Below are 21,393 nucleotides of genomic sequence, written 5' to 3' on the forward strand. Positions count from 1 at the left end.
ACATTCATCAGAAGGTTAAGGGGAGAAACGCGGTGTGTGTGTGTGTGTGTGTGTGTGTGTGTGTGTGTGTGTGTGTGTGTATACAGAGCAGCCTGCACATGTATGTGAGATGAATACTAAGTCTGCTCTCCTTGGTCGGTGATAATTGTTAGCAGTGTGAGAGCTGTTTAGCACAGCTGCTAGCTGCATGACAAGTTAAAGGAAGAATGTTTGGAAGTTCACGCGAGAAGAAGAACAAGAAAAAAGACGTTCCCATACACTCCTCTCGCCGATTGTTTATGAATTATTACTACCATTTTTTTAACAGCAGACTTACCGGAGTGTAGGACCGATACAGTTTGTGTCGGTGCTTTCAATCTCCCGGAGGATCCGCTCGTGTTCCGCCGCTGTCTCTGCGCTCGCCATCTTCAACTCCAGCCGGAACGCCGCGCGGTGACGTCACCCCAGAAAAAGGGAGAGAAAAAAAAGACACAGCTGAAGGGGGGCGGGGGCGTGTGTGTGTGTGTGTGTGTGTGTGTGTGTGTTGGGAGGCGGCGGGAGGGAGTGTTTCTACTTCCGGGATAAAGTTTTACTAATTAAGTTCAGTAGGTTATAAGTAAAGAATCATACGAAGGAATTATCATTTATATTCATCATATTAGACACCAAATAGGGACAAGTGAGAAATCAGTGCAAATGAATTACACCATATCTGTGGTTTCTCCTTATAGAAAAAACCTTTACTGATAGTATGTGGGTTTCCTCCTACGCGTTCTGTTGTTACCTCCCACCTTTCAAAAAGGAGCACCAGCATGTCATGCATCTCACTTCACTCCCAGTGGGACAGCTTCCATATCCTGATTACTGTATAAATTATATACAGTATATATACAGATATATATATATATATAACTAGATAGATAGATAGATAGATAGATAGATAGATAGATAGATAGATAGATAGATAGATAGATAGATAAAAAAATAAGAAGTACATATATATTTAAATATGTATATATATATATATATATATATATATATATATATATATATATATATATATATATATATATATATATATGTAAATATGTTTGTTTGTTTTTTTGTTTTGTTATTGTTGTTGTTGTTTTTTTTTCGTTTTTTTTTTGCAGCCTGACACTGCTATGCCAGACTTCTTTCATTTAAGAATTATAGAGGCCACTGTGCTCTTAGAAATCTTCAGTGCAGCATGTATTTTTGTAGTCTTGTCAGCTCCACTTTCTGTCTTTTACTCAATGCCACTGTCTCTAAACCATACAACATCCAGGTCTCACCACAGTCCTATAAACTGGTTTGTGATCCTTTCATCACAAATCACTCCTGCCACTCTTCTCCACCCACTCCACCCAGCCTGCACTCTTTTCTTCACTTCTCTAACACACTCTCCATTACTTTGCACTGTTGACCCCAGGTACCTGAACTCCACCTTCACCACCTTTTATCCTTGCAACCACACCACTTCACTGCCCTCCCTCTCATTCACACACATGTACTCTGTCTTACTCCTTTTGACTTTTATTCCTCCTCTCTTCAGCACGTACCTCCAGCTCTCCAGGCTCTTTTCAACCTGCTCCCTACCCTTACCACATATCACAATATCATCCGCAAACATAGTCCATGGAGACTCCTGTCTGACCTCGTCCGTCAACCTGTCCATCACCACTGCAAACATGAAAGGGCTCAGAGTCAATCCTTGATGCAATCCAATCTCCACCTTGGACCAGTCTGTCGTTCCTACTGCAAACTTCACTGCTGTCACACTGTCCTCATACATGTCCTACACCACCCTCACATACTTCTCTGCCACACCTGACTTTCTCATACAATACCACAACTCCTCTCTCGGCACCCTGTCGTATGCTTTCTCTAAATCTACAAACGCACAATGCAACTCCTTCTGACCTTCTCTATACTTCCTCTTCGGCATGAAACCATACTGTTGCTTACAGATGGTCACCTCTTCTCTCAGCCTGGCTTCCACTACTGATCAGGTGTGACTGATCAACTTTATTCTCCTGTAGTTATTGCAGGTCTGCACATCTCCCTTATTCTTAAAAAATGTTACAAGCACACTTTCTCCATTCCTCAGGCATCCTCTCACCTTCCAAAATCTTGTTGAACAATCTGCCATCTCTCCTAAACATCTCCACGCTTCTACTCCTATAATTCTCCTTTCCCTGCTGTCTCTGGTGTCTTTCTCCTCTCCTTCTCCTCCTTCAGCCATCAGTAGCCAAATTTACACCAGAATCCTGTTGGCTAATAATACCTGTGGCGGTCGTTGGTAACCCGGCCCTCGACCGATCCGGCATGAAAGTCAGGTTTGAGATACGCATGTTTGATTTGGCACATGTTTTATGCTTGATGCCCCTCCTAACACAACCCTCCCCATTTACCCAGGCTTGGGACTGGCACTAAGAGTGCACTGGCTTGGGCATCCATAATGGCTAAGTTAGCTTTGTGTTTATATAGCACTTATGGCTTTTTGCTAAAATACCATCAAGACAACTACATTTCAATCATAAAATATAGATATCTTTCATTAAATTTGGATGAACTGCATCTTAATGGTAGACCTCAGTAGTGATTTGAGATCAGAATGGGTGGTAAGGCTTATTTCTTTGCCTATATGTTGAACAGTACTGACATCTAGTGCATGAAAACCTTAAATTATGTCCTTAAAATGAAATATTTTATTTAAATGTGCAGTTAATGTATATTACTTACATTATATAGCCTCCTTAGATTCTTAAAAAATATATATAGACCTAAATTAATATTTAACAAAAATGTACCTGTCTTAAACAATTAATCGTGTATATATTTATTTATAAGTTTTCCTTTGGCAATAGTCAGTTAACAACGTTAATAAATACAAATAAAAAAAAAACAAATCCATATAAAATTAAAGCGTGTGCGTGCGCGCTCGTGTGCTCGGTTGTTCAGCAGCCGTGTTGTTGATTGAACTGCCACTGCTTCATAACGCTAGCTGTAGTGTAGCTGCCAGGTCCTCATTTATTCCTCATTAGCTTTACTAAAACATAACCCATACATTAATAGTTGCAGTCCAAACCATGACGTAATATGTGTGTTATTGATATATTACGTTGAGTGTGTGTATTATTTTACTTAAATAGAAATCTAAATTTATGGCAATAAATTACAATAAATAATCTGTTTAAATACACTATAAAAACTAAAAATCTTAAACAATGCTTTAGTATTTTATACTATACTATTGTATAGTACTACAATACTTTACTTCTATAATCTTACACAATGCTGTTGTATTTAATCTCAGTATTAAGGAAGAAAGATTTGTCAGCAACAAGTCCTGTTGATGAGGCGATATAAAGCTTTGGTGCTGATAAAGATCTGGCAACCCTGCACAGAGCTACATAATATACACATTTCAGGTTACTGATAACGTAGGCGTTTTTTTTCCAACTGAGTCCCCGAGTCCGGCGCCAAAACCCGGTAAGTAACACTGTAGTGACCAAGAGATTCCGCCAGCTAAGACACAATCCAAAATCATTTACTTAAAATAAATAATCATGTAAAAGAGTGGAGAGTTTGGGAGCCTGCGAACTTACGTTAGCCAACCTAGCCTAATGTATGCTAATATTTATCACAGCCTGTGTAACAGCCAACTTCGATCATCCAGTGTATTGTGTTTTCATCAGTCAGTGTACAGACGATCAATTTTGTATGCGATTATTTATTTAACATTAGTTTGACAAAATAATCTAACTGTTCTTATTAAATGAGTGCGTATTAAAAAACATTGAACAAGGTTGGCTATTCTATAAATAAGGCGGAAGTAGGAAGGTTTGTAATCTATCCAGCACCCTGACTGACCTAAACATGTGATTTTATTATATATTTTTTATAAAGTTTACAAGTTTAAACAGTGGTTAGTTTACCGTATAGAAACTGTGTTTGTGTATGTGTATTACAGTGACAGCACATTGGACTGTGTGTGTGGTGGTAATCATAATGTGACAGCTGTATTGTAAATGCTCTGATACACAACTGTCTTAAATATAAACTTCAGGTTTAGTGGACGTTACTACACAGGATATTATTACACAGGATATGACTCTACAGGATCAGATCTAGAAAACAAACAAAAAAAAAAACTAGCATGGGAGGCCAGAGAAGTTGAAAAAGTTTCTTAAAACTCACTTGTTTTTTTTTTTTATATCTGCATATTAAATAATGATAGTTACAACTCTCTTCCCCGTTTATCTGTTTGTACGTCGCCTTTAATATAAAGTATTTTCTGTACCCACCTTTTAAAATTTAGATTATTTAATAGAAGTGGTTGCTCAGTGGTTAAGATGTTGGACTTCTTATCGAAAGGTCATGAGTTTGAGTCCCAGAACCATCACTAAGGTGGCACCGTTTGGCCCTAGAGCAAGGCCCGTAACCCTCACCCCTGTTTAGGTGTTTCAGTCAAATTATTGTCAATGTATCAATCGACAATATTCATGTTATGGGGTTGTTCCTGGTATCGCGATCATAATCGCAGAACAGGGAGGACTACGTGCCAGTTCATTACAGGCGTGTAATGCAATGTGTAATGTTTGCTCTTAGAAACAAGAAATATATAATGAATTGTAGAGAAGCGAACAGTGATTCGTCACCTGTGCAAGCAAAATCCCTGGCATAAAATTCATTCTATTAATCCGTTACTCACTGTGAGCCACCTCTATTTTTGATCGTGGAACAGCTGTTAAATTAGCTGTTGAATTCATATCTTAAACTAGCCTTGAGACATATTAGACTTATTTTCTTTGTCTTTTTGACATTTGTTTGTGTATTATATTAAGCTCGGATACATACTTTAGCGTGAACACACTGATCTGTATCTGTCTGTTACTAAGATTGAAATTTGGACACTATCTGCTTTTGCTTTTGTTCTAGTTCACGCAATGGCGAAAATATGCACAATATCTGATGATTCGGACACATCAGGTGATCAGGAAGACACAGAGACCGAATACATAAAGGCTGAGCAGGGAGTCAAAGCCTCTCGTTCTGAGCACCACCTATCTGTTCTACGAACCACGTCCCGAGGTGAGTCTGTCTCTAGGCTTGGGCCTGTGGGAAATGTACAGAAGCGTTCAGCTGTGTCGTATACGCCGTATCCAGGATGCACAAACACAAAAGCACAGTGGCCTGTAGTCAAAAGCATGCAATCTAGATTTACATTTTTTATTTAATTTCCACACTAACATCAGGACTTATAATGCCATGCCACAATGTCTGTATTATTACTGATTGTAGGAGAGCAACAAGGTTTGACAAGACATAGGAATTTCTCTATAAACGAAGACGACTTCCAGGAGGCTACTGACGGGAAATCCAGTGCTGGAGATGGAGATTCTTTCCGTCCACGGTCTCGTTCAGCACCTCCAGCTTTTTGGGCCGCCAAGAAATTTGGCAGAGAGCTGAGGAAGATGAGCGACGAGTTTGACACCTTACTCGACAAAGGGGTAAAAGTTCATAACGCAAACAAATGAGCAAAAACAGATAAAGATTTCCTTCTTTATTGTTGTGCACAGTATAATGTACACTGTATACTGCATTATCATTCAGGAGCTGAGGGTGTGGCTAGCGATATGCAATTCCAGCCTCCATTTTAGCATTGTGCAAAATAGGATTACTTATTAGTAAAATAGGCTTTATAGCACCAGTGAACTAAGAATACATAATTTAATTGTAATTTAATTTTAGTTCAAATTAACTCAGACACAATGTTTTGCTTTTTACCTGAAATGTAACTAAGCAAGGAAATGGTGTACAAGTGATGCAGATTAATACAAACTATACTCAAATTGTAACACAAAACCACTCGTTTCATATCAAATTCCTCTTCCGACAGTTAAAGAGAGTAAGGAGCGCAGGTACAACCCGTCAGATGCACACCTCCCCCAGCTGGTTCAACTTCCTCTGGAGCCACAAAGAGTCAGACACTGAGACAATGAGCAGCCTGTCAGCACAAAACACCCGTCCTGCAGAGTGACCCATCAGTGGACCACATGCTGACAGAAAGGAAAAGAGAGAGAACCCACTGGTTATGCTGTATATACAGATCAGGTCTCACAGCCTAAAAATGGAGAAATGATTCTCTGTTTTCATGGACTACTTCAAATCCTTCCTCAGAAGTTGATGAATATCAGGACCCTGGACCCGTCACAGTCTCTAACATCGCCCGAGTGATGTTTACTACTAAAGAAGAAGAAAAAAAACAGACTCTTTTCTTGGTCTTGGATCTTGTGGGAATGACCAGTTACTTCAGTGTATGTGAGATTCAATCAGAACTACTGGATACATGACAAAAGATGCACTGTCATTCGCCGCCATTTTTTTAGGCCTGTTTAGAAATGTTTCTTCTTTATGCAATCGGTTAATGAAATCAGCACAAAAACAATAATGAACAATCTTCTCGTTTTTTTAAAACATTTTTAATACCCCTTTTAATTAATAAATACATAATTAAAGAAATAAACATACTGAATAAACAGATAATTTTCACATTTAAACATAATACCTGATCTTTGTATCCCATTTATATGTGTAGGGGTATGAAGGGTGGGTAGAAAGGACTTTGGACAGTTTCTGTGGATGTTGTGACATCTGTCGTCTAACCGAGAGCAATAAAGACTAGTAGATTTTAAAAGTCGGACCAGACGGCAGCAGGTGGTTGCGTTCATATGTAATGACTTGAATACATAAAGGCGAACTTCTTCGTAGCGCTTTCATGATTTAAAGTTTTTTAATATCTTACTATTAAATTTTTTATAACCACTACAATGTGAAAAATAAAACTGTATTAAAGAAATCAGTGCAGTGATTTTCTTTTTTTGTTTTTTGTTTTTAAGTAGTATGTAGTGGCAGTGAATCAATTTGTGAAGGAAATGCTGTTTTATAAAATAATAATTTTACATATAGCATTTATATGAATATATTAGTAATTAATATATATGGATTAATGGTGTCAAAAATTCAGGTAAACTTTATTCTAGATTCTACCAGACTGTCTTGTTTTCAACACTTGTATTACTTCGGTTAAAACAGAATTGAACTGTTTGGTTATGGTGTATGGCAGGGGTCACCAACCTTTTTAAAACTGAGAGCTATGTTTTGGGTTCCGATTAATGTGAAGGGCTACAAGTTTAATACACACAGTTTTCAGTTTGATCTGAAATAACAAATTTGCTCAATTTACCTTTTATTATATGTTGTTATTAATAATTAATGATATTCATCTATGTGAAGACACTGATCATTTTAATGATTTCTCATAATTATCAACAATGATTTAACAAAGTAAGAAACAGCTATTTTTAGAAAAGGCCTGCAGGCTACTCATGTTGTCCTTGTGGGCTACCTGGTGCCCGCAGGCACCACGTTGGTGACCCCTGGTGTATGGTTTAGAGACAGTGGCATTGAGTAAAAGACAGGAGGTGGAGCTGGAGGTAGCAGAGCTGAAGATGTTGAGGTTTTCATCAGGAGTGACCACAATGGACAGGATTAAAAATGAGTTTATTAGAGGGACAGCGCATGTAGAATGTTTTGGGGACAAGGTGAGGGAGGTTTGATTGAGATGGTTTGGACATGTGCAGAGGAGGTGCATAGGGTATATTGGTAGAAGAATGCTGAGGATGGAGCCACCAGGAAGGAGGAAAAGAGGAAGGCCAAGGAGGAGGTTTATGGATGTGGTGAGGGAAGACATGCAGGAAGTTGGTTTGAAAAAGGCAGATGTAGAGGACAGAGGGGTATGGAGACGGATGATCCACTGTGGCATTCAAGACACTTGTATATCTAGAACTGAAATTCTAAACTGTATGATCTTAGAAATAACACACCATGAATGTATCCATCATTTTATTTATTTTGATCGATCATCCTATGACAGATTTTCATGGATTCATTATTAATAGCAATCCAATGAAAATGATAGCCACTAAAGGTCAGATTCTAAATGAATTTCCACTGGTTTACTCTTCGGAACGTAGTGGTATGATAAATATTACTGATTATATCTCTTTATTATTGGTATATAAATCAAGCTGAAAATGTAAACAAACATTAAACAATATATGCAAAAACAGTTGACAAATTCCAAACCAGCATCTAAAAGCATGTAAATTTGACACTAGAGGTAGTCTAGAGTACCATTGAAGGATCCCAGCAGAACTTCTCACTGCAATCCAAAGCAGAAAGCTTTGCCATGTCACTGTCACTGAGCTCGAAGTCAAACAGGCAGGCATTCTCCTGCACCCGGTGAGGCTGGCATGATTTTGGCAACACAGGTATGTTTTGCTGCATGGCCCACCTCAGAAGTACCTGAGCTGGGGTTCTTCCACATCTTTCTGCCATCTCCTGGACCACAGGATCAGAGAGAAGAACGCCTGTTCCCAGGGAGGAGTACGCTTGGAAACACACTCCGTTTTTCTCACAGATTTCTCTCAGCTCCGTCTGAGCCAACCTGGGGTGGAACTCCACCTGGAGAAGGGCTGGAACGACTCTGCAGCTATTCAGCAGTTCCTCCATGTGTTTCACCGTGTAGTTCGACACTCCGATGGCATGGAACTTTCCTTCTGTATAGAACTCCTCCAATGTTGTCCAACTTTGAGCACGATTGTCAGGATTTCGCTTATCCTTTACATCCAATCCCTGTGTTCCAGGCCAGTGAATGAGACACAGGTCAATATAATCTAGGCCTAGTTGCTCCAGACTTCTCAAACAGCCATCCCTGGCTTTGGAACCCTGGTCTCTGGGACTTAATTTAGTTGTTATAAATACATCAGCTCTGGAAAGCCCATGTTTGGGCAGCAAGGTGGAAAGGGCCTGGCCAATGTCTGCTTCATTGCGGTACACTGCTGCTGTATCAAAAGCTCTGTAGCCTACTGTTAAGGCAGCATCCACAGTCCGGTAAGTTTCCTCAGGTCCTTGCAAGCGGAAAGTGCCCAAACCCAACAGGGGCATCTGAGCGCCGGTGTTCAGCCGGACACAAGGTGTGTGTTCAGTCATTTGTAACTGAGGAAAATGAGCACCAAACAAGACCCAGATCTAGTTTTAGAAACACAGAAATCGCAGATATATTAAAGTCAGTCACATCAATGGTGAACAAATGTTCATGATTTCCAAGTTCACTTTATATACACTTTATATAGGCACAATCATGCAGGTCAAGTGCTCTCTCTGTGACTTTCATCATGATGGTTGCAGAAGGACTAGTCTAAGTATTTTAGAAACTCCTGATATTAGTTACTTTATCTCTGTATAGATGCTTTGGGACAAGATCCATTGTTAAAAAGTACTACACAAATAAAGTAAAATTGCACTGAACTGAATCCTCCAGGCCCAACCTGTATAAAGTGTAAAATTATAGGAATATGTACTGTAAGGAATCGTTTTGAGTCAAATGAATACCAATCATATAGTGAGAGGAATTTGGACACTACCAAATTGCATTACATTTTTCAATAATACACCGGATATCTTTCACTATGCTCTGGAATATTAGAGAAAAAAAATAATGCAAAACCTCAAACCACTGCTCTGGTAACTACTGGTGTAGTGCCTAACATCCCATAATAATCACTACTCCCTACAAGCGGAGCAGAGCAGATAACATGCATAAATGAAAAATTATAGTAGTAATTCTGCGAGAGTTTAATCAAATTAAGTTAATTAAACTTTTTTCTGACTGAAAACGTCAAATACTTTACACATTTTATTCCTACGGCCATGTTCGGTCTTACCTCAATCACGTGGTAACGTAGGCGGGACTTTAGTGTTCGTCACCATAGCGACAGCAGAACTGCCGCGTCTTATTAGACGCTGAATTGTCCAATCAGATGAGCAGGACTGGCGGCGTAATCCCGCCTCAGCTATTGCAGTGTGTGTGGAGAGTCATTGAACTGACAGGACATTCCTGTTTCTCAGACTCTCACAGGTTTTACTATAGTTTTATTTTCGAATGTTAATACATAATTAAAAGATGTCTCTGTTTGCCATCTTTATAAAATGTACTGCTAATTTAGCTTCGACAGGGCACGTGTTTATGAGTGTTTATAATTAATAACCCGTTTCCGTGTTACCTGTATTACCTGTATTACCTATGAGCAGCAACCTGCATGTCTTTCTGTCAGAACAGAAGTTTCCCGAAGCGAAGTAACACCATGCCAATCCAGGCCTTCTCATTCCCTATACCTGAAACCAGATTCTTTCACGTTGGCCAACTTGTCTACAAGTTCAAGATAAGACGAGGAAGTCAAATCAGGCAAGAGATGATTGAAAACCTTGTACTACACTAACACGAATAATATTTATTACACATTAAGCTGCTAACAAACACTCAGTTTATTAGGAGCACTGGAACATCTCCACATTCATGCAGTAATCTGATCAGTCAATCATGTGCATGTAGCTCAAGGGGAAAAAAATTATTTCTTTAGTTAATGTTCACATTAAATATCAGAATGAAGAAAAATCTGTGATTTCCATGACTTTGATCATGACATCGTTTTTGCTACCAGAAAGGCTAGTTAAGTATTTAAGAAACTACTGAGACAGAATGGTGTTTTGAGAGGTCAGAGGAAAATAGACAGATTAGTTCAAGCTGCCAGGACACAAGTAGTAACTCAAATAAGCACCCTGAAAAACCATGGTTAGCAGTAAAGCATGTCAGCATGCCCAGAAAATCAAACTGCAGTGGATGTGCTACAATAGGTTTCCATTCCTGTCAGCCAAGAGTCTGAGGCTATCATGGGCACGGACTGATACTGAACGGATGAAGACTGGAAAAAGACCAGTTAATTTTTTTTCTTTCTATCCTGTGTGGGTGAGGCTGTGCCAACAGGAATGTGACTCATTGTGACAGTTAGACTAGTGTGTCTTTGACCTGAATCTTTGCATTGGGATTCTACCACATTAATGGCTAATTCAATAATTGCATTGCATGTTTAGGTTTTTCAGAAGTTTCTAATAAAGTGTTTATTTTGGGGTGTACTGACTTCTAGCCAAACGGTCACATTTTGTTTAATATAAAAAAAAAATGGAGTACATTTGTTTATTCATCTTTTACAAACTGATTTATCCTGGTCAACTTCATGGTAGATCCAAGAAATAGGAACACTGGGGGAAAACATGTGAAACTGTACACAGACATCAACCAACATTCCACCCTTAATGGATTACATATGCACTGTAAAGTTCCATATATGTGCTTTTTGGAGTCATATGTAGCGCTTCAGATAAATCACTTTATTTATCCCAGAGGAAAATTCACAATCGCCAAGGAAAATTCACAAGATTGGAAATAGGATACTGTTGACTGACCCCCTGTTCGTATATTTATTACACTTGCTCATTTACTTCTGGTGTCTTGTAGTGGTGAAGAAGAGATGTTGGAAAGTGAGGTTGTCAATGAGGAGCTTGAGGTAACATAAAAAACAACAACAACAGATTAATAGCATTAAATGGCCTTTATTACTTGTATTTGAACGTCTTCATTATCACAATGCTGTCTTACAGAATGCTGTACGAGTCGTACTTATGAGCCTGGAAAATCTTCACCCTTTCACCACACAGCATTTCAACATCTTTCCCTGTAGGTTATATGATAATACATAAAAAAAAATATGCATGTATAGGTACATGCTTCACTCTGTAGCCTCGCCATTCCAATTAAACTATAATGAATACATTGGAATTGGCATATTGGTTTTTACATTTTAATCAAGGCCTAAGGTAGCTATAAATTGTTGTTCAGAATGACTCAGTTCTTTGTCTGCAGATAAGAGTAGGTGGGAGCGTGTGTCTGAGTTGAGATTCTGGAAAGGGGAAAAGAAATTATTCACTTACCCCTTCCTCATCACATTGTATGTGGAGACCAATCAGTGGATCCCTCTACTCACAGGTGAACAATACTGAGCAGCTTATACATACAAAATTCTAACCAACATTATGATTAGCTGTGTAATTAGTGCCTGTATATGTTTTTATCTTCCAGTGAGCCATGCAAACAAATGGGTCCCTTCAGTAAGTAGTCTTCCAACCATCTGGTGTGACTTTATATTACAGATTTTAACAACTATTATTGTTTACTGATTAATATCCTATTTTGCATTTCATACAATTCAATTCATTTGTATTTGTATAGCCATTTGGGACATTGTCTCAAAGCAGCTTTACCCAGATAATGTGTTAAGAAAGAATGAATAAGATTGTTCTTTATGAGTGTAAGTCTGTCCCTAACGAGCAAGCTGTTGGCGACTGTGGCAAGGAAAAACTCCCAGAGGTAGCATAAGGAAGAAACCATGAGGGGAACCAACCCTCATCTCGGTGGCCTAGAATGTCCATTTATTACAGCTAAATGATGTTGAGGTGTGGAGTGATGGTGATCAAATGCAAACTGTAGTCCAGAGTCAGTGTAGCAGACTGTTGACATTAAGTACAGTTCAAATCCATCCTCAAAGCTCCTGTCTTACTCCGTAATGCCATCAATCCCCAGGCCATAAATGTGAAACCATCCCCAGCTGCACAGAGTGGCCTCCAGTCGAAGAGAACCACATCCAGAGGCAGGACTGGACGAAGCGGGCAGATCTGAGGAGAGAAGAGGGGCAGGAACACTGATCACTGGCACCTCGGGAGCATGTTTAACTTGACCGAGACAGAGAGAGAAGAGGGTGACAGGGAGAGAAAGATATGGATTATTAAGTATTCTTATTGTTGCATAAAAGTTAAGGACACTGTGCAGTTGGGGACTCCGGCTAGACTCGCTATGGCAGCATAACTAAAAGTGAGAACCAGAAGCTAACACAGACATAAGGGATCTCTGGGATAAGAGACGGCCCACCACACCACTGTCAACAAACCTGAGTGAATGTGTGAGAGTGAGGGGACGACAGCATACAAATATCCAAACACCAAACACTCTATATCCATGATACCTCCAACTATGCTTCTTTACCTAAGAAAACTCTACCGATAAGAGGCTAATAAATATGTTTTCAGCCTCTGCCTGAACACTGTGAGACTGTGTCTGAGTCCCGAACACTAATTGGAAGGTTGTTCCATAACTGCGGGGCTTTGTAAGAGAAAGATCTGTAGTCTTTATTATTTGAGGTACCAACAAATAGCCTGCACCTTTTGTTCTAAGTAGGCGTGGTGGATCATAATGGTATAGAATTCACTCATATACTGCCGTACGAGACCGTTAAGTGCTTTATACGTCACCAGTAGTATTTTATAATCAATACGAGATTTGATCGGGAGTAGTGTAGACTGATTAAACCGGCGTGCTGTGTTCATATTTTCTAGATCTAGTAAGGTCACTTGCATTCGGAACTAACCAAAGCTTATTTATTCACTTAGTTACACACCCAGACAGTATTACAATAGTATAATCTTCAGTGGTGTGAAAAAGTGTTTGCTCCTTTCCTGATTTCGTTTGTCAGACTTTAATGTTTCAGATCATCAAACTACTTTAAATATTAGACAAAGATAACACAAGTAAACACAACACACAGTTTTTAAATGAAGGATTTTATTATTGAGGGAAAACAAAATCCAAAACTGGTGTGAAAAAGTGTTTGCCCCTAAATCTAATAACTGGTTGGACCACCCATAGCAGCAACAACTGCAATCAAGCGTTTGCAATAACTTGAAATGAGTCTGTTACAGCGCTGTGGAGAAATTTTGGTCACTCATCTATGCAGAATTGTTGTAATTCAGCCACATGGGAGAGTTTTCGAGCATGAACCGCCTTTTTAAGGTCATGCCACAGCATCTCAATAGGATTTAGGTTAGGTCTTTGACTTGGCCACTCCAAAGTCTTTATTTTGTTTTTCTTCAGCCATTCAGAGGTGGATTTGCTGGTGTGTTTTGGATCATTGTCCTGCTACAGAACCGTAAGCTTCAGCTTAATGTCAGGAACAGATGGCGGATATTCTCCTTCAGGATTTTTGGTAAACAGCAGAATTCATGGTTCCATTTATTACAGCAAGACTTTCAGGCCCTGAAGCAGCAAAACAGCCCCAGACCATTACACTACCACCACCATATTTTACTGTTGGTATGATGTTTTTTTTGCTGAAATGCGGTGTTATTTTTAGACATAGACATAATATGACACACACCCTCCAAAAAGTTCAACTTTTGTCTCGTCAGTCCACAGAGTATTTTCCCAAAAGTCCTGGGGATCATCACGATGTTTTCTGGCAAAACTGAGATGAGCCTTTTTGTTCTTTTTGCTCAGCAGTGGTTTTCGTCTTGGAACTCTGCCATGCACACCATTTTTGCCCAGTTTTTTTCTTATGGTGGAGTCATGAACACTGTCATTAACTGAGGCAAGTGAGGTCTGCAGTTCTTTGAATGTTGTTGTGGGGTCTTTTGTGACCTCTTGGATGAGTCGTCGCTTTGCTCTTGGGGTAATTTTGGTCGGCCGGCCACTCCTGGAGAGGTTCTCCACTGTTCCATGTTTTTGCCATTTGTAAATAATGGCTCTCACTGTGGTTCACTACTGCTGTTTTTGCACTGCATTGTGTTTGTTTACATTTACTCTTGGTTATAGTCTTTATAGTCCTCTTTGCACAGTACTGTATATTTAGAGTATACAGGTTTTCTGGTCGGCGCTATCTTGTGTTATGTGTATTGTCCCATGCTGTCTTGTGTTGTCTGTCTGCACTGTTTTTTGTTTGCACTAGGTTGCACTCGATGCACTTTATGTAGCTTTATGTTGTGTGTTGTAGCTCTATGTTGTTTAGTGTAGCACCAGGGTTCTGGAGGAACGTCGTCTCATTTTTACTGTGTTCTGTTTACCACTGTGTATAGTGGAAATGACAATAAAAGCCTTTTGACTTGACTTGACTACACCGTGGTAAACATGCCCCAATGCCACCTTTTTTTAAAACCCGTAGCAGGCATTACATTTTAAATGAGCTCATTTTGTGTATAAAAGTGTAAAATTTCTCAGTTTAAACATTTATGTTCTCTATGTTCTATTGTAAATAAAATATTATAAGTCTTTTTGCTTTGATTTTATTCAAATATAAAAAAAAAACGTCTCAACATTTACGGAATTCGGGTTGTACTTCCATCTTATCCAAGTTGAGCAGAAGGAAGTTATCAAACATCCACTGTCTAATGTCCTTTACACACTCCTCAACACTGTTAAGCAGATATCTCTTATCTGGCTTTGCTAAAACATACAACTATGTATCATCAGAATAGCAGTGGAAGCTAATACCATGTTTATGTATTTCATAGCCAAAGTATACAATCTCAGTAATATGTTAATGATATATAATATGATATGAGTTAGAGTTTACTTTATGTATTAGATGTGATATAATCACTCTGAGAGTTTAGAAAATTTTGTTCTGTAGCATGAAACGTGAATTGCAAAATGTCAAATGTATTTATAATGTAATTACCTCTAAAAATGTCCCACTTGTATGTAGTGGACATTGTTGATCTTTTTAGATGTATTGTTTTTTTTGTGCATTCTCTTTAATCAGCTTCTTATATTGTTTTCCTGTACAGGATAGAGAATCTGGACTGGACAGTCCACACCTACTTTCATCTACTTCCTGTGGCCTTCCCCTAGCTAATGCACACAGGAGAAATGGGAAACCACAAGCAGACTGTCTGACCTCAAGTCACCAGCATGACAAGATGGACCCACATCTGTGTCTCCAGTAGGTGTTATATTTTCCTCATTTCACCTTTTAAAATGTTCTTTTTATTTTCTAAAAGTGTTGATAGAAAATTGTAGTTCTCCTACAGTATCAGTGATTATTAATGATTGTCCCTAAAAAATGGAATAAGACCATTTGAGACTCTTTATTAGAGCATTTCCAGGACACACAAAGGTATGACCTGGGTCAGAAGATGCTCTATGTTCATGAGTTGTGTTCAATCAAGGCAAATCTACAGGTGAGCTCCTATAACACTGGCAGAAATCAAACCCAGAACTGATTGGGGACAGATGTGCATAATCGGAAGTCAAGTGATTGCGAATGTGACGAGGTGCAATGTGTCTGTAGGCTTAAGTGCATTATGTGAAATGGATTTTGGAGTTTTTTCAGTTACGCAAGTAGAAGTCATAGCACACAATGAGTAGATAGGCAGGCAGGCAGGCAGGCAGGCAGGCAGGCAGGCAGGCAGGCAGGCAGGCAGGCAGGCAGGCAGGCAGGCAGGCAGGCAGGCAGGCAGGCAGGCAGGCAGGCAGGCAGGCAGGCAGGCAGGCAGGCAGGCAGGCAGGCAGGCAGGCAGGCAGGCAGGCAGGCAGGCAGGCAGGCAGGCAGGCAGGCAGGCAGGCAGGCAGGCAGGCAGGCAGGCAGGCAGGCAGGCAGGCAGGCAGGCAGGCAGGCAGGCAGGCAGGCAGGCAGGCAGGCAGGCAGGCAGGCAGGCAGGCAGGCAGGCAGGCAGGCAGGCAGGCAGGCAGGCAGGCAGGCAGGCAGGCAGGCAGGCAGGCAGGCAGGCAGGCAGGCAGGCAGGCAGGCAGGCAGGCAGGCAGGCAGGCAGGCAGGCAGGCAGGCAGGCAGGCAGGCAGGCAGGCAGGCAGGCAGGCAGGCAGGCAGGCAGGCAGGCAGGCAGGCAGGCAGGCAGGCAGGCAGGCAGGCAGGCAGGCAGGCAGGCAGGCAGGCAGGCAGGCAGGCAGGCAGGCAGGCAGGCAGGCAGGCAGGCAGGCAGGCAGGCAGGCAGGCAGGCAGGCAGGCAGGCAGGCAGGCAGGCAGGCAGGCAGGCAGGCAGGCAGGCAGGCAGGCAGGCAGGCAGGCAGGCAGGCAGGCAGGCAGGCAGGCAGGCAGGCAGGCAGGCAGGCAGGCAGGCAGGCAGGCAGGCAGGCAGGCAGGCAGGCAGGCAGGCAGGCAGGCAGGCAGGCAGGCAGGCAGGCAGGCAGGCAGGCAGGCAGGCAGGCAGGCAGGCAGGCAGGCAGGCAGGCAGGCAGGCAGGCAGGCAGGCAGGCAGGCAGGCAGGCAGGCAGGCAGGCAGGCAGGCAGGCAGGCAGGCAGGCAGGCAGGCAGGCAGGCAGGCAGGCAGGCAGGCAGGCAGGCAGGCAGGCAGGCAGGCAGGCAGGCAGGCAGGCAGGCAGGCAGGCAGGCAGGCAGGCAGGCAGGCAGGCAGGCAGGCAGGCAGGCAGGCAGGCAGGCAGGCAGGCAGGCAGGCAGGCAGGCAGGCAGGCAGGCAGGCAGGCAGGCAGGCAGGCAGGCAGGCAGGCAGGCAGGCAGGCAGGCAGGCAGGCAGGCAGGCAGGCAGGCAGGCAGGCAGGCAGGCAGGCAGGCAGGCAGGCAGGCAGGCAGGCAGGCAGGCAGGCAGGCAGCTACTTTCCTGTAGCTGACTTGTTAACCCTAGGTACATAACAAAATGACAAGTGTGGATAAATATGTAACTATATGTACAGCATGTAGTGTGTGTGTGTGTGTGTGTGTGTGTGAACATATACAGTAAATAAATATAAAGGCTATAGCAGTGAAAAAATGTGCAAAAAGCCGAATAAACAAATACACTATATTTATGAATATGTGGAATATTCGGTAGGATGTACAGTATGTGATGTGTAATTAATATATATATATATATAAAACACAAATAAAATAGTGCAGATGTATGTAAGGCACAATATGTGTATAGAATAAGCGGTATATAAATTACAGTATGCAATATGTACTTTGTATGTATGACTGTACAGAAGTTATACACAGTGTTTATACAGTGTTCTAACGGTGTACTGTGGAGTTCAGTAGTGTGACAGTGGATGAAAAAAGCTGTCCCTGAACCTGCTGGTTCTGGTGCTTATGTTCCTGTATCTCCTTCTTGGAGGTTAAACAGTTTGTGACTGGGATGTGAAGAGTCCTTGATGATGTTGTGAGCTCTGCGCAGACATCTGCTGTGGTGAAGGTGCTCAGTGGCAGGTAGTTGGGTGCCAGTGATGCAATTGTCAGTTTTGACCACACTTAGCAGAGTTTTATGTTCACACACAGTGGAGCCTCCTTAGCATACAGTGATGGAGTTGGTCAGGATGCTCTCGACTATGCAGCGGTAAAAACTCGTTAGAATTTTTCAGGATACCATGAAAAAATGACCACTAGGTGTGGATTTTTCTGTGGATATTAATATTCATCAGATTTTTTCCAAATGAAATAAAGATACAGGACACATTAGTCAAGTCAAGTCAATTCAAGTCAAGTTTATTTCTATAGCGCTTTTCACAACAGACATTTTCTCAAAGCAGCTTTAAAGAAATCAACAGTTAAGGTGAATGGTGTGCATTTATCACTGATGAGCAAGCCGTGGCGACTGTGAGTAGAGGAATTAGCATAGCTGCTGTTCATGATATTAACAGCACAAGTTGAAAATGTGCATGTGATCAGATGTTCTGGAGCACAAGGTTATGATGTGAGACGTGTTATGTGTAGGCGTTGCAAAAAAGCTATGTTTTTAATCTGCACTTAAACTGGGTGAGTGTGTCTAAACCCCGAACACTGTCAGGAAGACTATTCCAGAGTTTAGGAGCTAAATGTGAAAATGCTCTACCGCCTTTAGTGGACTTTGCTATTCTAGGAACTACTGGAAGTCCAGTAGTGTGTTAAAAGACTAGATAGGTACGTGGGAGCCGAACCATTTAGTGCTTTATAAGTAAGAACTAATAGTTTGTAGTCTATTCGAAACTTAACAGGAAGCCAGTGCAGGGATTATAAGATTGGGGTTATGTGATCATATTTTCTTGATCTAGTAAGAACTCTGGCTGCCGCATTCTGAACTAACTGAAGCTTGTTTAATAATGACGCAGGACATCCACCTAGTAATGCATTACAGTAGTCTATTTTGGAACGCATGGACGAGCTTCTCTGCATCAGATATAGACAAGATGTTTTCTTAACTTAGAAATATTTCTAAGGTGAAAGAAGGCTGTTTTTGTAACTTGGTTGATATGATATTTGAAAGACAGGTTGCTGTCTAAAATAACTCCCAGGTCTTTTACCGTTGAACTAGTGGTTACAGAACATCCGTCTAAATGCAGGTTGAGATGCTGGAGTTTCTGTATACTAGTTTTTGGGCCGATGAGCAAAATCTCCGTCTTATCAGAATTTAGTAGTAGAAAGATTAGACAGCTGTCTGTAATCAGGATCTTTGTTATTGGTCTATTGCGCTACATCAGGAGGGGCTAAAGTAAAGGAGGCACCATTGTCATCAAGCCATCATTTTACCAACAGGCTGAGAATGATGTGTTTTTCATGTAATCAGTGTGACCTCACATAGACTTTTTTATGTTTAAGGTGCTGGAAATGGGAACTGGAATTGAACGTTCATACAATTAACAAAGAATGCATGCCTTTTTATTTATCTCTTTATCTCTTTATCTCTTTATCTCTTTATCTCTTTTTCTCTCTCTCTGTCTCTCTCTCTCTCTCTCTCTCTCTCTCTCTCTCTCTCTCTCTCTCTCTCTCTCTCTCTCTCAGAGAGCTGCCGAACCTGTCTGAAGGTGCAGAAGAGACGGTTTGTGACGATGAGGTGTGTACATAAAAGACTTAAAAGACAAAGTTTGCCTGTCTCTGTGCTTGACTATTGCATTGTTACGCAACCTGGCACATCATTGTAAACAGATTTCATAACAAACCTTTAATACATTCATAACTAAACTAGGAGTCAGCTTATATAATTTAGGTTTTCTCATACATTTAACACATCATTTAACCCAACACACACTGTTTTTGTCTCTCAGGAATATGCTGATTCAGAGGAGTCTTTACCAGGTACCACAAACTTACAGTTTCACAGTTAGACATGTAGTTAATATGAGCATTACTTTAATTCTGTTACTTAGTACTCGTACTTGTGGTCTTAACCACATACATAGAGACACTAACTTGAAATCATTTCTCAAGATGAACAGAATGCCCCTGACACTAAAGAGACAGAACAACCAGGAGCTTTTTCTAAACTGGCTAGGTGAGAAAACCCTCAACAGTTTACAACTAGATGTGTCAGTGCACCAGTTCTCCCATGTTTTTCTGTTTGTATCTTTTTCAGCTTTGCAGTGTTTCCCTTCTCTCTGCTGTTCAGAAAGAGCTGATGATACAGCACCTAGTTTTCACATAGTTTTACTTTGTGAAAACTAGCACCTAACTTTTCACCAAACTTTTCACCTAACACCTAACTTTTCACCTAGTTTTACTATACATATTTAAAAAAGGATTTCAATTAAGCACAGAATCTATTTCAATGCTTGCATTTTTTCAACTGTAAAAAAAACACATTTCAGATGAAACGCTGTGTTTTGTGTCCTCACTAGTGTAAAGAACTTGACTTTATTAGTTCACTTTGGCTTTACACACTTGACTCCTCTATGCTCATCCTCCCAATTAAACATTTACCAGACAACAGCAATTACAATATATTACACGATACACTCTGAGAGAAAAATTGCATTTACGTTTTCCAAGGGAACCTTTAGTAAAAGTGGTCTCTCAATACATTTGTTATGTATGTGGTTCCATTATGTGGCTTTGGATGCGGTAGAATTAGATTTTCAAGCGCTTCACTTGAACTAGGAGACTAAACCTGTTCCAGCATGACAATGTTCCTAACTAATGCCACTTTGGCTGCATGAAAGCAAATCTTTACTCCAATCTCTAATTCCATCTTCCCAGAAGAAAGGTTTACTCGCAAATGGCGAGTAAATGTGAATTAGAATGTTTAAAAAGCACATGCACAACAATTGAAAGTGAACTTCTCAAAGTTTACTGCTATGAGTAATGAGTTAAAGGTGCCTGAAGTCACGTTCGACCTTTCCGCCTCTATTATTTTCAGATTGTACAAAAACACCATAACCTAAACATAAGAACATGAAACAAATTCAATCAAAATTTTCTTTGTCCCGGTTCCATGATGTCTGTGTTTAAGATTTCTTCCATGACAGTTTTATAACAATAAACATTATATAGTTTGATACTCATAGAACCTTGAGTTTTTTTTCTTTCTTTTTCTTTTCATTAATACAACCCGACTTCCGGACGTTTTTTTTTTTTACATTTGAATCAAATGAAAACTAAAAGACTTTCAAATAACATGAGCCAATATTTTATTAACAATCGAACATAGAGAACATAAATGTTTAAACTGGGAAATTAAACATTTTTTATGCACAAAATGAGCTCATTTCAAATTTGATGCCTGCTACAGGTCTCCAAAAAGTTGGCACTGGGGCAACAAAGGGCTGAAAAAGACACAAATTATTCAGCTGGTAGAACATCTAGCAACTAATCAGGTTAACTGAAATCAGGTCTGTAACATAATTAGCTATAAAAGGATCTAATAGAGAGGCAGAGTCTTTTAGAAGTAATTAAGATGTTAAGG

The 21,393-nt window shown here is 40.6% G+C and overlaps 4 protein-coding genes across 9 annotated transcripts in view; 2 read left to right on the top strand and 2 right to left on the bottom strand.

Moving 5' to 3' along the window:
• Window positions 1–530, bottom strand: part of exoc6b (exocyst complex component 6B) — a 103,901-nt gene extending 103,371 nt beyond the window's left edge. For 3 of the 5 annotated variants that reach the window (XR_014533795.1, XR_014533796.1, XM_083542333.1), the window contains exon 1: window positions 317–530. Coding sequence is in view for 3 of the 5 variants with exons in the window: in XM_083542333.1 (XP_083398459.1) it covers window positions 317–405 (89 nt within the window). In the remaining 2 variants the exon portion in view is untranslated. The remainder of the gene's footprint in view (window positions 1–316) is intronic. The other 2 variants (XM_083542332.1, XM_083542334.1) reach the window with 1 other exon arrangement.
• Window positions 531–1,913: 1,383 nt separating this feature from the next.
• On the top strand, window positions 1,914–6,862 carry badb (BCL2 associated agonist of cell death b). Its single transcript, XM_083542345.1, has 4 exons — window positions 1,914–3,492; window positions 4,942–5,094; window positions 5,305–5,513; window positions 5,903–6,862. Exons 2-4 carry the CDS (start codon window positions 4,950–4,952, stop codon window positions 6,041–6,043), a joined length of 495 nt encoding a protein of 164 aa, XP_083398471.1. The 5' UTR covers window positions 1,914–3,492; window positions 4,942–4,949; the 3' UTR covers window positions 6,044–6,862.
• Window positions 6,863–7,895: 1,033 nt separating this feature from the next.
• LOC310726582 (glyoxal reductase) lies at window positions 7,896–9,914 on the bottom strand. 2 transcript variants are annotated; one of them, XM_083542339.1, is made up of 2 exons: window positions 9,792–9,914; window positions 7,896–9,096 (listed from the first exon to the last, which is right to left on the bottom strand). In XM_083542339.1, exon 2 carries the CDS (start codon window positions 9,055–9,057, stop codon window positions 8,191–8,193), a length of 867 nt encoding a protein of 288 aa, XP_083398465.1. In that variant the 5' UTR covers window positions 9,058–9,096; window positions 9,792–9,914; the 3' UTR covers window positions 7,896–8,190. The 2 variants fall into 2 exon arrangements, with proteins under 2 accessions (XP_083398465.1, XP_083398464.1); XM_083542338.1 differs by having other exon boundaries at window positions 9,759–9,795.
• On the top strand, window positions 9,878–20,990 carry majin (membrane anchored junction protein). Its single transcript, XM_083542342.1, has 12 exons — window positions 9,878–9,985; window positions 10,182–10,312; window positions 11,423–11,471; window positions 11,566–11,641; window positions 11,828–11,950; window positions 12,044–12,072; window positions 15,577–15,731; window positions 19,497–19,548; window positions 19,760–19,790; window positions 19,923–19,986; window positions 20,068–20,135; window positions 20,207–20,990. Exons 2-11 carry the CDS (start codon window positions 10,212–10,214, stop codon window positions 20,108–20,110), a joined length of 723 nt encoding a protein of 240 aa, XP_083398468.1. The 5' UTR covers window positions 9,878–9,985; window positions 10,182–10,211; the 3' UTR covers window positions 20,111–20,135; window positions 20,207–20,990.
• The last annotated feature ends 403 nt before the right edge of the window (window positions 20,991–21,393 follow it).

Source organism: Silurus aristotelis (genome assembly GCF_946808225.1).
Source record: "Silurus aristotelis genome assembly, chromosome: 5".
Taxonomy (NCBI): Eukaryota; Metazoa; Chordata; class Actinopteri; order Siluriformes; family Siluridae; genus Silurus; species Silurus aristotelis.

Coding starts and splice junctions, on each gene's coding strand:
- majin (XM_083542342.1), top strand. CDS start 10,212: ATGCCAATCCAGGCCTTCTCATTCCCTATACCTGAAACCAGATTCTTT. Junction 12,073..15,576: donor CAAACAAATGGGTCCCTTCA/GTAAGTAGTCTT, acceptor TTTCCTGTACAG/GATAGAGAATCTGGACTGGA. Junction 19,987..20,067: donor GCTTTTTCTAAACTGGCTAG/GTGAGAAAACCC, acceptor TATCTTTTTCAG/CTTTGCAGTGTTTCCCTTCT.
- LOC310726582 (XM_083542338.1), bottom strand. CDS start 9,779: ATGGCCGTAGGAATAAAATGT. Junction 9,097..9,758: donor TGGCCGTAGGAATAAAATGT/GTAAAGTATTTG, acceptor TTCTAAAACTAG/ATCTGGGTCTTGTTTGGTGC.
- badb (XM_083542345.1), top strand. CDS start 4,950: ATGGCGAAAATATGCACAATATCTGATGATTCGGACACATCAGGTGAT. Junction 5,095..5,304: donor TCTACGAACCACGTCCCGAG/GTGAGTCTGTCT, acceptor TACTGATTGTAG/GAGAGCAACAAGGTTTGACA. Junction 5,514..5,902: donor ACACCTTACTCGACAAAGGG/GTAAAAGTTCAT, acceptor CTCTTCCGACAG/TTAAAGAGAGTAAGGAGCGC.